The following is a 16826-nucleotide window of genomic DNA, read 5'->3' on the forward strand; positions in this document are numbered from 1 at the left end:
AGCTAAGCCTGAGTGAGACATTTCAAAGATTCCTGTTATTTCTTTACCCTTTAAAACAACAATATGTCGGATATAAAAGCCAAAAGGGTCTGACTTTATAAAAAAAAGGACTTCGAATTGTTTGGTGTTCCATTACATTACTTTATACTCTGTGTGTTACCAAAGCAAGGACAATTAATTTGTGTTACAAATATATTTTGATTAGGAACAGTTAATAAGGCATCAAATTTGTGTTACAAATTTATAAGGCCCAAAAAAATAATTGTTTGTTTAGGGTAACCTTCCCAAAATTTCTAGGTAGGGTAGGTAGGGATTTTTTTTATTTTTTTTTTCAAAATCTGTCGTAAGTTCAGAGTGTTTTCTTGCACATGGCAGTCTTTCCTACATTACTGTCATTGCCTGACTTTGTTTCATCATATAAACAATAATTCTGATTAAAATCTGCAGTTATCCGCCCTTCGTAACTCTCTATTTGCTAACGAATATTTTTTTGCTCAGAAACGGAAAAAAATAGTTAGGGTCCGCACACTATACATGACTGGAACTTGGGTAACATGTTTCACTTCAAAGATGACTTTAAAAACTACTGTTGGAACATTCTTATGTTAAGTCTCTGTCAAGATAATTACACTTTGTCACTTTAAATACTATTTTGTATCCACTTTATTGATAAAACTTTGGTCACATGTTCAACTCAGTTAGGCGATGTGCCAACTTCATGTTTGACTCTTGCTATGTAAAGGTCAAGGTGATAGTACTCCCAGTGTCTGAACCATTACTTTGTATCCACTCTATAATGCCTACATCACATGTTAATTCTTTAAAAAACAAATAAGAGGTCATCAAGGCCAAGGTCAAATGTAGAAAAGTTTGGGGTTGGATTTTGTACCGGTATCTGCCTAATAGTTCTACACAAAGCATATTGATGAAACTCAAATTGAATTTTCTAGACTACAAACCAAGATTTTAGATAAATGCTCTGTTCTGATCTGTTTATGAACTTAGGCAATTACGCATCTAGTTATAACCTCAGTGTATGGAATATTTCCCACATACATTAACGCCTAAAATTGTCCGGAAGCCATTTACTGCCTAAAGACTAATCTGCTGACATTCAGGTCGCAGGGGAGTGTGTTTATATATATGTTATATAAAAATTAATGACCTTCTTGCCTATTTCAATCACTTATTAAAATGTTTAAACTTATATTTACCCTCATTGGAATTATGATTAAAAATCTGTTGTATATCACATCAAAACCTTTTCAGCCACATCTTGATGTATAGCATAAAAATTGGTCTTGTTAACATTGGAACACCTGCGTCGGAAGTAGTCGAGGTTTGATAATCCTGTTAACACTACCTATTTATTGGTACAGAATGACTGGGAGTATGTAGGATACGACACCAATAAAGTTAAAACCATTATGTTAATATGGTGGTTGTTAGATAAAGTGTTTAGCATAGAAGTACTTTGTGACACAGTTGTTGATCATCTGGTTTGCAGTAGCTTTCATTTTATGATAAACGAATGATACCAGTGTGACTGAAAGCTTGATACTCGACTGGCCAAGTGAAACTGGTAACCATGTCAGAAACCCGTGTCTTGGTATAAACTGGCACCCAAAATTTGTGTTAGATTCTTTTGTGTCTTAATAAAAAGATAAGTGATGGTTTGGGAGTCCAAGTCAAACTGGTAACTAAGTATTTGATAAATGTAACTGAACGAAACCTGTAACCAAATGTTGGATACTTGGATGTCGGAATGAAACTGGTAACCAATTGCTTGATACTTGCATCATTATGATATCGGTAACCAAATGATGGATACTTGGATGTCGGAATGAAACTGGTAACCAATTGCTTGATACTTGCATCATTATGATATCGGTAACCAAATGTTGGATACTTGGATGTCGGAATGAAACTGGTAACCAATTGCTTGATACTTGCATCATTATGATATCGGTAACCAAATGTTGGATACTTGGATGTCGGAATGAAACTGGTAACCAATTGCTTGATACTTGCATCATTATGATATCGGTAACCAAATGTTGGATACTTGGATGTCAGAATGAACTGGTAACCAATTGCTTGATACTTGCATCATTATGATATCGGTAACCAAATGTTGGATACTTGGATGTCGGAATGAAACTGGTAACCAATTGCTTGATACTTGCATCATTATGATATCGGTAACCAAATGTTGGATACTTGGATGTCGGAATGAAACTGGTAACCAATTGCTTGATACTTGCATCATTATGATATCGGTAACCAAATGTTGGATACTTGGATGTCAGAATGAAACTGGTAACCAATTGCTTGATACTTGCATCATTATAATATCGGTAACCAAATGTTGGATACTTGGATGTCAGAATGAAACTGGTAACCAATTGCTTGATACTTGCATCATTATAATATCGGTAACCAAATGTTGGATACTTGGATGTCAGAATGAAACTGGTAACCAATTGCTTGATACTTGCATCATTATGATATCGGTAACCAAATGTTGGATACTTGGATGTCGGAATGAAACTGGTAACCAATTGCTTGATACTTGCATCATTATGATACCGGTAACCAAATGTTGGATACTTGGATGTCGGAATGAAACTGGTAACCAATTGCTTGATACTTGCATCATTATGATACCGGTAACCAAATGTTGGATACTTGGATGTCAGAATGAAACTGGTAACCAATTGCTTGATACTTGCATCATTATGATATCGGTAACCAAATGTTGGATACTTGGATGTCAGAATGAAACATTTTTTATGGACATTTGGGACAAGCTCTATAGTGCTTTGTAACAATTAAGTGCTGATATTGTCTTATAAGTGTCTAAAATATTTAATGTAAATGTAATAATTTGACATCAAAGAACATGCCTAGTATCAAGAAAACTAGCATGATGTAGACAGCGGCCTATGTGAGACGGCCATGTTTCATGTTTCAGTAGCCTACAGCTGGGTGTCAAAACCTTGTAACAGGAGTTTCAGCCAAACAAAGGTCTAATCATATGATATTTCACTGTCTCTCACATGTATAAAACAAACTGTAATTTTAGAAGTTTTATTTGCAGACTGCAAAAATGGCTTGTCAAAAAATGTACATCATATCAGATGAAAAAGAAGTTTTGTGGAATATTTGTTACTGTGTTCTACACACAATAGATGTATTAGCTAGTCAGACTGCCAACAGTACAGTATTTTACTTAGCAGACTTTTTAAGCATGGCCTTGATTGCCCTAGCTCTCATTTCCAATTCCAACAGTTCCATTTGGTTTTTGGTCAGTGCTGGAGCTACAGCCTGACTTGGAGGTTTCACTATCCTCCGTTGTGTCTTCTGCACCTTCTGGGCTTGTTTCACCTCTTTCACAATCTGGTCAGATATGGAGGTGTCAGCAGCATCCGGTCCACTGCTGTTACTATCGGTGGAATCATGACTGTGCGAATCAGAACCTTCATCTGATGATTTTGCACTAGCTGTGCCCTGGGCAGAAGTTCCTGCCATGCACTTCTTGATTTCAACTTTTGTCTCTATTTCAATATTGTCTGGTATGTCTTTAGAAATGCTTTTCTTAACTTTCAAAACTTTCTTCTCAACTAAAGTTTCAGGTTGTTCAGTTTCCTTAACCACTTCAACTTTTCGTTTTCTTTTTATATTTTCACCTTTGGATTCATCTACAACTGTAACTTTCCTTTTCCCTTTACCATCATGTGTCTGACCTAATTGAACTTCTCTTTTGTCTCCTACTCTCACAGTTATAATCTCTAGACTTTCTTTCTTACCAGCATCTGTATTTTTCCCATGCTTCCTTTCCGAAGCATCTTCTTTATTCAATGTGTTTCCTGCTTTGTCTAATTTTCCTTCATCATGGTTGCTGCTGGTATCAGACACTTCCTGTGCCAGAGTATCAATACTTTCTTTTCTATCTGTAATGCTTTTTGCAGTCAAGTTTACTGCTTCTAATTCATTATTTTCAGACTCATTCACACATATTTTAACACATTGTTGGATTTTTCCCTCTACAACTTCCTTATCATCCCTGTCTTTAGTATCTTTACTGTTTTTGATTATAACTTCAACGAGATCAATTTTCTTAGTTTCTTGGGAGTGAATACTTTCTGATTTCTCCTTTGCTAGATCTTTTTCAGTTGATAGGTTGGGCTCTTTATCCTTACATTTACTCTGAACCAAAGCTGTAACAACACTTTCAACACCATTCCATCTTTCATCAACATTATTACCTTGTGCTGCTTGAGTCCCAGGTAAATTTGATTTCTCTTGAACATTATTGTCAGATTTGTTACCTGCAATGTCTTCAATTATAGTCCCAGCTCCAGTTTTAACAAGAGCATTTGTTCTATCTTTTACCTCAGTTTCACACTCAGCTTTTTCTGCATCCTCAGTCCTTTCTTTCAGCTTGGTCCCAGCTTTTATCTCATCTGCGCTACTACTGCTAATTATCTGTTCTGACTCGATCTTTACCCCTTCAACATCATTAGAGAGTTCTTTTAACTCTACCCCACTTTTAGCTCCTTCAGGATCAATAATTCTTTCTTTCAACTCAGTCACATTCTTTTCTTTTTCAGCATCTTTTATGCATACTTTTGTTCCGGAGTCAACTTTTTCTTTTTCAAGATCACTTCCACTTTCGGAGTCAGTGTCATATTCACTATCACCCAATTCCCCTTCCTCCATTTCCTCAACAGTTCTCACTCTTATCCTTTTTTCCTTCTTTCGTTTTGGTTTTGCATGTTCTGCATGTTTACTTTCTGTCTCAAAAATATCTACTGAAGTCTTGGAGTCTCTGGAATATTCATCATCATTGTCTGGATCCACTTCCTGAGAGCTAGCTCCATCATCATAGTCTCGTTCCATATCATCCTCCTCCTGGAATACAAAACAATAATTGTTACCGAAATAAAAATTAAACAAAACAAGAGTTGGATTAAATGTAGCCATAGTACACATCTTAATCTTCCCAAAAGTTCAAGGGTAATTATATTAAAAAGGCATAAAATTATTCTCCTGCAACAATAGAAAATTAAAGTATAAATTAAAGTATAAACTGATCTGGATATACAAATGTTAGTTTTCTACAAGAATCACATGTACATGACCTGCAATATCTGTGCATACCCGATCATTGTTGTCAGAGTCCACACAATGCTGGTCAGACTGGCTCGCCGCACTATCCTCCTCCCACTCTCTGAAACATGCAAACATAGGTCAAGAAACATGGAAGGTTTAGAGCATACCTGGTGGTCAATTTTTTTTTTCTGATAAAGGTTATACCCATTTGGCCAAGAAATATTACTAATAAAGGTCAAACACGGTGGTCAGGTCAAGAAATATTGCTGGTAAAGGTCATACACAGTGGTCCGGTCAAGAAATATTGCTGGTAAAGGTCATAAACGGTGCCTGGGGGTCAAGAAAAAATTGTTGATCAAAGGCATACAATGGTGGTCAATTGCAATTAAAAGGTGCACATGGTGGTGAGGCAATATTTCTGATAAAGGGCGAAAAAGGTGGTAAAAAAATATGCTGATAAAAGGGCATACATGGTGGTAAAGAAGTTTCACTTATAAAGGGTGAACATGGTGGTGAAAAATTTTACTGATAAAGGGCGTTCATGGTGGTGAAGAAATATTGCTGATAAAAGGCGTAGATGGTGGTGAAGAAATATTGCTGATAAAAGGCGTACATGGTGGTGAAGAAGTTTTGCTTATAAAGGGCAAACATGATGGTGAAGAAATATTGCTGATAAAGGGCATACATGGTGGTGAAGTCATTTCTCTTACAAAGGGCGAAAATGGTGGTCAAGTAATATGCTGCTAAAGGGCTTTAAATGGTGGTAAAGAAGGCATACATGGTGGTTAAAAAATATTGGAGTTTAAGGGCACACTGAACTGTTTAAGGGCATATATGTTGCTAAAGAAATATGCTGATCAAGGTCATACATTTTGTTAAAAAATTATTGCTGATAAACAGCATAGGTTGTAGACAAGATATATTAAAGTTTAAGGTCATACATGGTGGCCAAGAATATTGCTGATAAAGGGCGCAGCTGATCGTGGTTTTATATTGCCGATTAAGAACGTACATGGTCAAGAAAATATCTTGCTAATAAAAGTAATATTTGCTAAGTCTTTGCCCTAGCTGTACATGGCGTTTCATCTTTGCAGTGCCCCAGTCTTCATGCTCTCACAATATAGATACTCTTATTTAGTTGTCTTGTAATAGAACTACATTCAAACAAATTTAGAGCATGAAGTTCACTACTACCAGCCCTGTAAAGCAACAATCAACCTGTCTGTGTCTTCCAGCTTGTGGTCGTACAGGGATGTAGAGTCAGCTTGCTGCTCCTCCTCCCCCTCTGAGTCTGTCCCCATCCCCGAGGATCCAGCCTCACTGCCTACCGCTGAAGATACTGCCCCAACCCCAGTGTCCTGCAGGGTACTGTCATCAGCTACAGGACCAGCCTCATTGAAATCCCCATCCTCAAGATCTGCAGACAAATAAAGAGAATCATAGTTATTTATTTTCTTCAGTACTAAGTGTAGGAACATGGGCTTCTTCTCTATGACTGTTCAATAAAAACAAAAAGACTACAAGCAGATGCCAACCTATTCTATATCACTGGTTGTAAGTAAATGGTTTAGTTAGGGAAATAGTGATGGAAATCATCTGTACTGTATTTCATGCCAGTACCATACACTATTTGAAGTGTATATGGCTGACACAAGAGTTCATGTATTAGCTGCTGTCAGAGGTACAAAGCTGTAATGGTTTTAATTGAAAAAAGTCAAGTTAAAAATCTTAAAATTGCAAATGTTCATCTTCCATCTTTTATTAAATGCTTATTTAAGTGCTTTAATATTTTTCAACAAGGGAGGTCGTGATTAACTGGCAATCAGTCTTATTTCGAGTGCCAATTGCTCAATTCACTGTAGGAAATTTATGATATGGTCTGTAACCTGGTCTTCCATTTCTAAGGGAAGCAGTTACTGCAATAATTGTTCTTGGGTATTATAGAAGTTGCTTCCCTTCAGTCACATACAACTTTTCATGATGGAGGGGTTACTTGGTATTTTTCAAAAGTTGAATCGTTTTCTATTAGAGGCACTATCCTCAGAATTTTCCAGCTATCTTCAGTGTTTTTCAAACCTTGAATGCTGCAATATGTCAAAAAAATCTATGAAGAAAACAACAATTCTATAGAAACAAGCACTTGTTGACATGGATATGTTATTTATTGGTATGAGAATGGTAGATGTTCCCTCTCAGTTCACAAAAAAACATATTACAAACTACAGAATTTTTTATTAAAACACATTTCAATAAAGTTCAATGCTCCAACTACATTCAATAACAACTGACCAAGGTAAATATAAAAACTCAGTAAACATTCTGTTGTTTTCTCACTTAAAGGTTCAGTCCAGTAAAACAATAATCATGGAGAGGAGACCTCCTTATCCTGGCTAATGTTTACTTTAACGAAACAAGAAGACATTCATCAAACCTTAATATTGGTCCAAAGAAAGCCAGTCTCATCTTGTTAAATTTCTTTTTTTACATTTTTGTTTTGCAGGGCAATTTTTTTAAGGACAGCAGACTCGATCCATCATGAGCGATCATCATGGAAATCCATTTCCCCGATCTTATTTGTGTCTAATGTCCAGTAAACGACGACTCCTCATTAAAGACCAGTGTCATCCTGTGTCCGCTACCGAACAAAATTAGATAGAAAATGATAAATTTTCCTGTAACTAACCTCCGATGAAATTCTGAGATATTAATCAAAAATCCAATATTTCATGACAAAGACATAAAATTGTCTTCAATCATAAATGCTAACGAGGCATCGCCTTCCAACTATAGTCTTATCTCTGGATTGTTTTTAACATTTCACTGAAATTCTGACATCATTTCAATGTAATGGGACACTTCAATGTGCTATTTAAGAGTTTTAATCCAAGGATTTATTTTGGCACGTTTTTGTGCTGATGTATTTTAAAAGTTAGATTTAATAAGGCATTTCTGCTTTCAATGGCATACATGTCAAGTCTGCTACATTCAAAGTGAGGGTCACGCATTAAATCCCCCAATAACGCTCTCACACTCTTGAATCTCACACATTTTGGTGTTTGTGCTATGCCCTCAAAACAATATACGCGCGTCTTTCCTGTACTAAAAAACTACCAAGATGACAATTCCAAAGAAATAAATAAATTATGGTAGGAGAATGGTTTGTCCAGTGGCAATACACAAAATAAGGGTCGTTCAGTGCAACCTATTAAACATTTCTATTGCTACACTTACAGCTAATTCATCAAACAAATTATTACACAAGGTGAGAACAACCTTTCATTACAATATTAAGATGAAGGGTTAAACATGATCCTTATCAACAATTTAAAACAGCAAGAAAATGGTATTTTTATTGAAATAAAGTAAACAAGAGAGCTGCAGGTGGATGCAAATGCTTGCATGATATACTCAAGTAAACAAGAGTGCTGCAGGTGGATGCAAATGCTTGTGTGATTTACTCGAGTAAACAAGAGTGCTGCAGGTGGATGCAAATGCTTGCGTGATTTACTCGAGTAAACAAGAGTGCTGCAGGTGGATGCAAATGCTTGCGTGATTTACTCGAGTAAACAAGAGTGCTGCAGGTGGATGCTAATACTTGCATGATTTACTGGAGTAAACCAGGGACTTTGATAGTCGATTGCTGATCATTTGGATATATGTAAATTTTAGGTGTTGGGAGTCACATTATTCTGGTGACAATAACTGTTATAATGTGACTCCCAACACCTTGAATTTACACATATCCAAATAAACAACAATCAAACCAGGTTTGATGTGAACATTATGAATGGTTTTAAAGCAATAGCAAGAGGTTAAAACAAATGGACAACTTTATTGCCTACAGCTACTGCTGTGGCTGTCAATGCCCAAGCTATGTTTAACAAAACTTCAATTTTTCTACGAGCGAAATAACAATATTTTACCTTACAACAAACTGTACACCATTGAACATATTTATCTGTTTTGTTGCATTAAAGTTGTACCATATTCGCACATATTTGGCGAAACCTTGACTTTAACTTACTCCCATCAAAAAAGTACCTTATGATCTCGTTCCTTTTTGTTTCGCTCAGTTCAAGTTGTTCCCCTTTCATTGTAAAGTTAAAAAATGTGTGCATACACAGTACTTTTCACCTCGATACAAAAATGTGACCAGTGCAACATTTTTTTTCCTCAATTTTTAAGAGAATTTAAATGAAGTACAAGTAAACAAAGTGAAAGCAGGTAACAATTGAAACAAACAAAATATGAACAAAAGTAAACACAAGTGAAAAACATACTATATTATAATGATACTACTGTTTGCCCATGAACTAAGCATTTGAAGGTGTTGGAGACTTGAATGATGGTGGCTGCCCAAATACACAAAGTGAAATCTGAATCAAGTGCAATATCTATTGAAGGTCAATCGATTACACACATCGAAGAAAACTGTCTGCCACCATCAGCCATTATGTGTGTTCTTAATAGGGATGGAAGCGAATATCCGAGTATCCGGATATCGGGATATCACGCAAGTATTCGGATACCAAAATGGGTATTCGAATATTTGTTAAGAATTAAAACTTCAATAAAATAGCTTAGCAGAGACATAGCAATTGTTATAAAACTTTTCAGATGAAATATTTCAGGTGATCAACAGTGTCTGTCGCGAAGCGGGTATGTGTCACAAATCATCTGCTAATTGGGTGTTTGCAAAAGGCGTGATATTGTGTCCTTGTGCAGCACCCTGTGAAGTTCTATGACCTTGTTTACAATGACAAGTGTTGTTTTATAATATCAGATGTGCTTAATAGACACTAGTTGATATTAAACGGATTGATCATTAATCCGTAGGAATTGATCGTCCAATCACAAGTTAAGGGTCGTGCAAAGCTATTAATGACCAATCGTATTTTTGATGAATATGCATGAAGAAATTATTGCTATCTAAACAATAAATACAAATTTGTTTATCTTTTCACTTTTCAATCAAATGTCCATCATTTTGCATCTTGTAATTGTGTTTTGAATTATTAATCGTTATTCCTGTATCACGACTACGGAAATATGCCTCCAACATTGACTTCGAAGTATAACACAAAATCCGAGGATGGTAAAAGTGTTGTCGTCTTTTTGTCTTCTTATCTTTTCCGCAATTATATCCTTCATTACAAAACACTGCAGAAATTGTAGGTATTGCATTAAATCAAACAATGTTATGAAATAAAATTACAATCGACTATCAAATAATCAAAACGTCATTTAACATGAAACCTGCTGATAAATAACAAACTCGAAAGCACGTGGCAGTAACCAAGCAACCACCTCGGCCGAAGTGACTATCAAATTCGCGAGGTGTTTATGTGGTATTCATCATGAGTTTTATGACGTAAAATGAGTTGTTTAGCTTTGATTATAACATTATAAATTATTAAGACTGAGAAAGAATGAATGAAAAAGTGAAATTGCCATATGACGAATTATAAATTAAGTGGACAATTATGTCAAATAACAGAAGGTGGGTGACATATGATAGGAAATTTACTTATTATGAAAACAATTTGATACAAGTATCCAGATAGTATTCGAATACTTGATACGAATATCCGGATACCGATTTCGTATCTGGTTTCCATCCCTAGTTCTTAAACATATCAACCTGAAACTTACTACAAAGGGGCAGGCTCATACACCCACAAAATATCCAAACATGTACATATTGGATCGGTTTCACAATCAGGACATATATTTTTCCTATTGCAGTAGACGAGGGGACATGTGCCCAGTGAAGAAGACAAGGGCACATACAGCTTGCCCAGTGCAATAGACAAGGGCACATACAGCTTGCCCAGTGCAGTAGACAAGGGCACATACAGCTTGCCCAGTGCAGTAGACAAGGGCACATACAGCTTGCCCAGTGCAGTAGACAAGGGCACATACAGCTTGCCCAGTGCAGTAGACAAGGGCACATACAGCTTGCCCAGTGCAGTAGACAAGGGCACATACAGCTTGCCCAGTGCAATAGACAAGGGCACATACAGCTTGCCCAGTGCAATAGACAAGGGCACATACAGCTTGCCCAGTGCAATAGACAAGGGCACATACAGCTTGCCCAGTGCAGTAGACAAGGGCACATACAGCTTGCCCAGTGCAATAGACAAGGGCACATACAGCTTGCCCAGTGCAGTAGACAAGGGCACATACAGCTTGCCCAGTGCAATAGACAAGGGCACATACAGCTTGCCCAGTGCAATAGACAAGGGCACATACAGCTTGCCCAGTGCAATAGACAAGGGCACATACAGCTTGCCCAGTGCAATAGACAAGGGCACATACAGCTTGCCCAGTGCAGTAGACAAGGGCACATACAGCTTGCCCAGTGCAGTAGACAAGGGCACATACAGCTTGCCCAGTGCAATAGACAAGGGCACATGTGCCCAGTGCAGAAGACAAGGGCACATACAGCTTGCCTAGAGCAGTAGATGAGAGCACATGTGCCAAGTGCAGAAGACAAGGGCACATGTGCCCAGTGCAGAAGACAAGGGCACATACAGCTTGCCCAGTGCAGTAGATGCGGGTACATGTGCCCAGTGCAGTAGATGGGGGTTCACATGTCCAGTGCAGTAAATGAGGGCACAATTGTGCCCAGTGCAGTAGATGGGGGTACATTGTAGATGAGGGAACATGAGCCCAGTGCAGTAGATGGGGGTACATGTGCCCAGTGCAGTAGATGAGGGTACATGTGTCCAGTGCAGTAGATGAGGGAACATGTGCCCAGTGCAGTAGATGGGGGGTTCACATGTCCAGTGCAGAAGATGGGGGAACATGTGCCCAGTGCAGTAGATGTTCAGTGCAGTGGATGGGGGCACATGTGTCCAGTGCAGTAGATGGGGGCACATGTGTCCAGTGCAGTAAATAGGGGTACATGTGTCCAGTGCAGTAAATAGGGGTACATGTGTCCAGTGCAGTAGATGGGGTACATGTGTCCAGTGCAGTAGATGGGGGTACATGTGTCCAGTGCAGTAGATGGGGGTACATGTGTCCAGTGCAGTAGATGGGGGTACATGTGTCCAGTGCAGTAGATGGGGGTACATGTGTCCAGTGCAGTAGATGGGGGCACATGTGTCCAGTGCAGTAAATAGGGGTACATGTGTCCAGTGCAGTAAATAGGGGTACATGTGTCCAGTGCAGTAGATGGGGGTACATGTGTCCAGTGCAGTAGATGGGGGCATATGTGTCCAGTGCAGTAGATGGGGTACATGTGTCCAGTGCAGTAGATGGGGGTACATGTGTCCAGTGCAGTAGATGGGGGTACATGTGTCCAGTGCAGTAGATGGGGGTACATGTGTCCAGTGCAGTAGATGGGGGCATATGTGTCCAGTGCACTGGACACATGTACCCCCATCTACTGCACAAGGTACAGATAACTTTTCCTGTGCAGTGGATGGAGGCACACTTGCCAAGTGCGTTAGTCAAGGGCACATATAACTTGAATTTGAAACAAACCTTTATTGGTAAAATCATTTCTTCCAGTTTTGACATGTTAACTATATTTTAGCATCTGAAGATTTCTTCACATTTTAATATCACAAACATTAACAAACGCATTATTTCAAAACGGTCATTGACTTAACCTTAACCAAATTTCCATAAACAGGAGAGAACCCAAGACATACAAATGAAGGGAATTTCAAGAAATCACAAACATTAATACAAATGAAGGGAATTTCAAGAAATCACAAACATTAATGATATTTCTTATTAAATCGGGCACAGCAATAAATCATTTCTTTTCTCAGAATTTTCTTCATAAAATCTAGAAGCAAGATTAAAAAACTCTTTTTAAATGGCCAAAACATTTAGGTTATATTACATTCTTCACATTTGAAGTATTGATCAGAGAAACCTGAAGGAAACAAGGGGGGCCTATTTCTGACTTAACTGGCCATGCCATATACAAAATTGACCACTGGTCCATTTTTCAATATCTCTTGTAAAATTGGCTGCAGAGTGGCCTAATTCAATTCAGAAATTGATTTTAGAAGACAATCTATTATTCATGCTTCCTCCCCAAAGGAGAGGCTTTAGGGAAGTATTGAAAACAATATAAACATAGACTTATATATATGTGCCAAATCTTTGATATCATTTCTTTTCTGGCCGCCTAGAAAATTGGCACTTAAGATGTTTTTTGATGGCTTGTTTTTTAAGATAGTTTCCAAATCAATATAATTTCAGGCAAATTGCAGCCCTGAAAGAATGAAAAATTTGATCTTTTCATTTCTAGATAGATGTAATAAATTATTGTGTACAGCATATATATTTTCAGCAAATAATGTCTCTGGACTTAACATGCATTATTAGCTCAATTATAAACATTACCTGTGTGTCACCGAAATGTGACAAATGTTCCCGATGGGCCCTCGTCAGCCATTTGTAAAGAATACATACATTTTTAAAGAAAAGATTGATTAAAACCCCATGCATAGTAACAAAGTTATTAGTATTGCAATAATATCCCTATTCGGCTAAATCATACATGCCAATTATTTCTAAGAGACTTCCCAGGGGATTTGGGTCTGAATTCCAGGGGATTTTGATATTAGAACAGGGGATTTTTTTGCAGCGAAATTAAGCTCAATATCGACATTTATAATAAGACTTAATACAGAAATCTGAATGAGTATTTACTTAAATGTATTTATTGCTCTAATATACATAAAAGATAAGAATAGCACTTTATAAAAATCATCAGCATGTCATATCATAGCATAAATATATAATACATCAGCATTATATAAAGAAAAACAAGACATTATGAATTTACATCACTTGAAAGGTTATCAACTTTACTTCGGAGCAAGATGATAAAATCTTTTCACTATTTATCTATTATAATTTCAGCAATACAGTCTTTATTACCACCATTTTTGTACTTATTCAACATGGTCTTTGATGGTACAATAAAAACTGCATTGGATTTTAAACTCCTCACATCATGTTGTTTTTAATTCCAGGGGATATTTATCCTCAGCAGGGAATATGGCAAAAAAGCTAAATTGTCCTCTATGTGTGACCTTGACCTTTCCCTAACCTCGAAAACTGTTGAAATTCCATTTCATGACACTCTGGAAGTCTGTGAAGTTTAATTTAAAACCTGGTGCAAGAATGTTACAAAATGCACCCAAAAGGTCCCATTGGACAGGTAGCCTTAAGTATATAACTTATTTTCATGACAACCTCCCCATGCAGTTTGGAAATATTGATCACTAATATTTAAAAAACAACAACTAGATGATAAGTCATTGCAAGATGGATTGGATGTCAACTTCTGTCTGTTGTACATTGAAATGAGGCTGTTGGGCATTATTCAACATGTATGTATGTGAACACTTTACATAATGTTTAGAGAATATTTTGCAAGAATTTAATTTTTGATAAAAACCTAGATTTAAACAAGAGGGCCATGATGGCCCTAAAACGCTCACCTGAGTGAAGATTTTAAATCTTTGTTACTTTTTATCAAAGAAAAATTCAGTAAGCAATCCAGCTTGGCTTGATATTCTCGAGGCTCGAAGTATTTTGGCCAGTCTCTGGAATAACAGGCCAACAAGTTTCGACTGTTTATCTTTATGTAAAACAGGTGACCCCCAGGTCATGGTCAGTTATGAACCCAGGGGCTTAATTCAAACAATCTTGGTAGAGAAACACTAGACAATGTCACACATGAAATATTTAAGCTCTAGGCCTTACACTTTTTGTCAAGAGTTGTTTTTTTTTCCTTTTGGTTGGCATGGTAACAAGTGTTCTGCATGGAATTCATTTCTTTGAACAATTTTGAAAGGGACCACCCTTGTGGAACATCCCTGTAAAGTTTCATCAAAATTTTGCAAACAGTTAAGAAGGAGATGTTGTTTAAAGCAATTGTTGACAAGGCCCGACAGACGACGGACACCTGATGCCAGACAAAATCGATTTTAATTGCTCACCTTGAACACTTCGTGCTCAGGTGAGCTTAAAAAAGGTATGAAAAATAAAACTTTCATGTTAAAAAGAATGAAGAAACAAAATAATTTTCGCTGGATAACGTTTTTTTAAATGATGTAGGTGAATGGCTTCATCATATTTAATAGGGATGCAAACGATGGCAAAATTAATATTCAAATACTCTGTAATTCTTTCGATCGAATATCTGATTCCCTAAATGAATCTTTTCGAAGTTGTAGTAAACTATTATTACTAGCTATAATAGCAGCCGCTTTAACTCTTCTTTGTCAACACAATGGACCCTGATTTTTCAATAAAATAGCCTCAGAAGTTTTCAATTTTCAAAAAAAATCCCAACAATAAGCAAAACATTTTGAGCAAACGAAACAGGAAATAGAATAATTTCAATTCAACTACATTCATACTTGTAAACAATAAGAAATTATATCGGCAAAGATCATAAATTCCCGGTTTGATGATGTTAGGCACCAACGGACCGAAATTAAAAAAATATGAACAAATTACGTGGTCAAAATCGATCCAAACCGACAAATTGTCTGTTAAAAGAAGTCCTGCCCAAAGTTGCTGCGCCTAAAAATATTGATATGAGATCCTTATAAGACTGCATTGATCTCCAAGTGTGACCTTGAACTTTGAAGGCTCGAATCTAGGCATGGCACATCCTCCCATGATACTCAACAATTATGTGAAATCCAACAGTACGAAAGTTATGAATGAGATATAAGGTCAATAGACAAGACAGATGGGACAGAGGGATGGTGCAACTACAAAAAGCCACCTTTGGAGGACCTATAGCTGTCATCCAACTACTGAGTACTCTGCCCCTTAAAAGCCTAGTGATAGGGCGATCATTTTAGGTAAGGAGGGTCGCTGGTTCAATCCCTAGACACGTAAAAATATGGAACCAGTAGCGTTGTTGCCTAGCGCTAAATATTACAAGGGAAGTACTAGAAAAAAAATACTGGTGTATTCAGTACTGGTTTAAATCCAGGAAAGTTGTGTAGGCACATCCTGAAAAGGGGGGGGGGGGGTGAGAGGAGGGCTTTCCCAGGTAAAGGGCATTTTCTGGCATATTGAAGACTAAAAAAAATTCAGAGTAAACTATGGCGAGTCTTGGCGGGCATACAATATCTACTCAGCTACTCAGCCTACCTAGCAACCCCACAGATTCTCCACAACTGACTTTATTGCTGCCCATCTACAAGCATAATATATATACTATTACATCTTGCAATATCTTATGTTTATAAACAGTTGTGGAGAAAATAAAACAAAAAACATTTATTAACTTTATTGCAAAAACAAATATAAAACCCTTCATCTATTGATCTACTTTTGCCATTATTTATCAGCATCTAATTTCACACTGAAAAACACAGAAGGAAACATGAAAATGAGAATTGTAATCAATACTTCAACAGTTAAAACAGTGTTTTAGTAATTCCGTAAATTACTAGGATTGATCACATGTCAACTTGTTGCTATGACGGCATAGGACCTCCTGTCACCAGTAGAGTTTCTATAGCAACCAACTTTTTTTAAATTGAAATTAATAAAATGATTGATATATGAAGCGATAAGAGAGCCATGACCAAATATGTCATTTTTCTGTTTGAAATATCAAATAAATTATTGTTGTCATTAAGAGGATCATTTTCTATTTTCCCTGTTAATGCAGCGTTATATATCATGAGGCGTGTTCAAACAGAAATCCAATATAA

The 16826-nt window shown here is 37.0% G+C and overlaps 1 protein-coding gene across 3 annotated transcripts in view; it reads right to left on the minus strand.

Annotated features, from left to right (window-relative positions):
• Positions 1-3076: 3076 nt before the first annotated feature.
• LOC128214573 (probable serine/threonine-protein kinase kinX) overlaps positions 3077-16826 on the minus strand; it is a 129586-nt gene continuing 115836 nt past the window's right edge. For all 3 annotated transcript variants that reach the window (XM_052921125.1, XM_052921124.1, XM_052921126.1), the window contains 3 exons: positions 6334-6532; positions 5164-5233; positions 3077-4914 (listed from right to left, as the gene is read on the minus strand). In XM_052921125.1, the coding sequence (XP_052777085.1) occupies positions 3229-4914; positions 5164-5233; positions 6334-6532 (1955 nt within the window). In that variant the 3' untranslated portion in view covers positions 3077-3228. The remainder of the gene's footprint in view (positions 4915-5163; positions 5234-6333; positions 6533-16826) is intronic.

The sequence above is a fragment of the Mya arenaria genome, chromosome 13 (assembly GCF_026914265.1).
Source record: "Mya arenaria isolate MELC-2E11 chromosome 13, ASM2691426v1".
Classification (NCBI taxonomy): Eukaryota; Metazoa; Mollusca; class Bivalvia; order Myida; family Myidae; genus Mya; species Mya arenaria.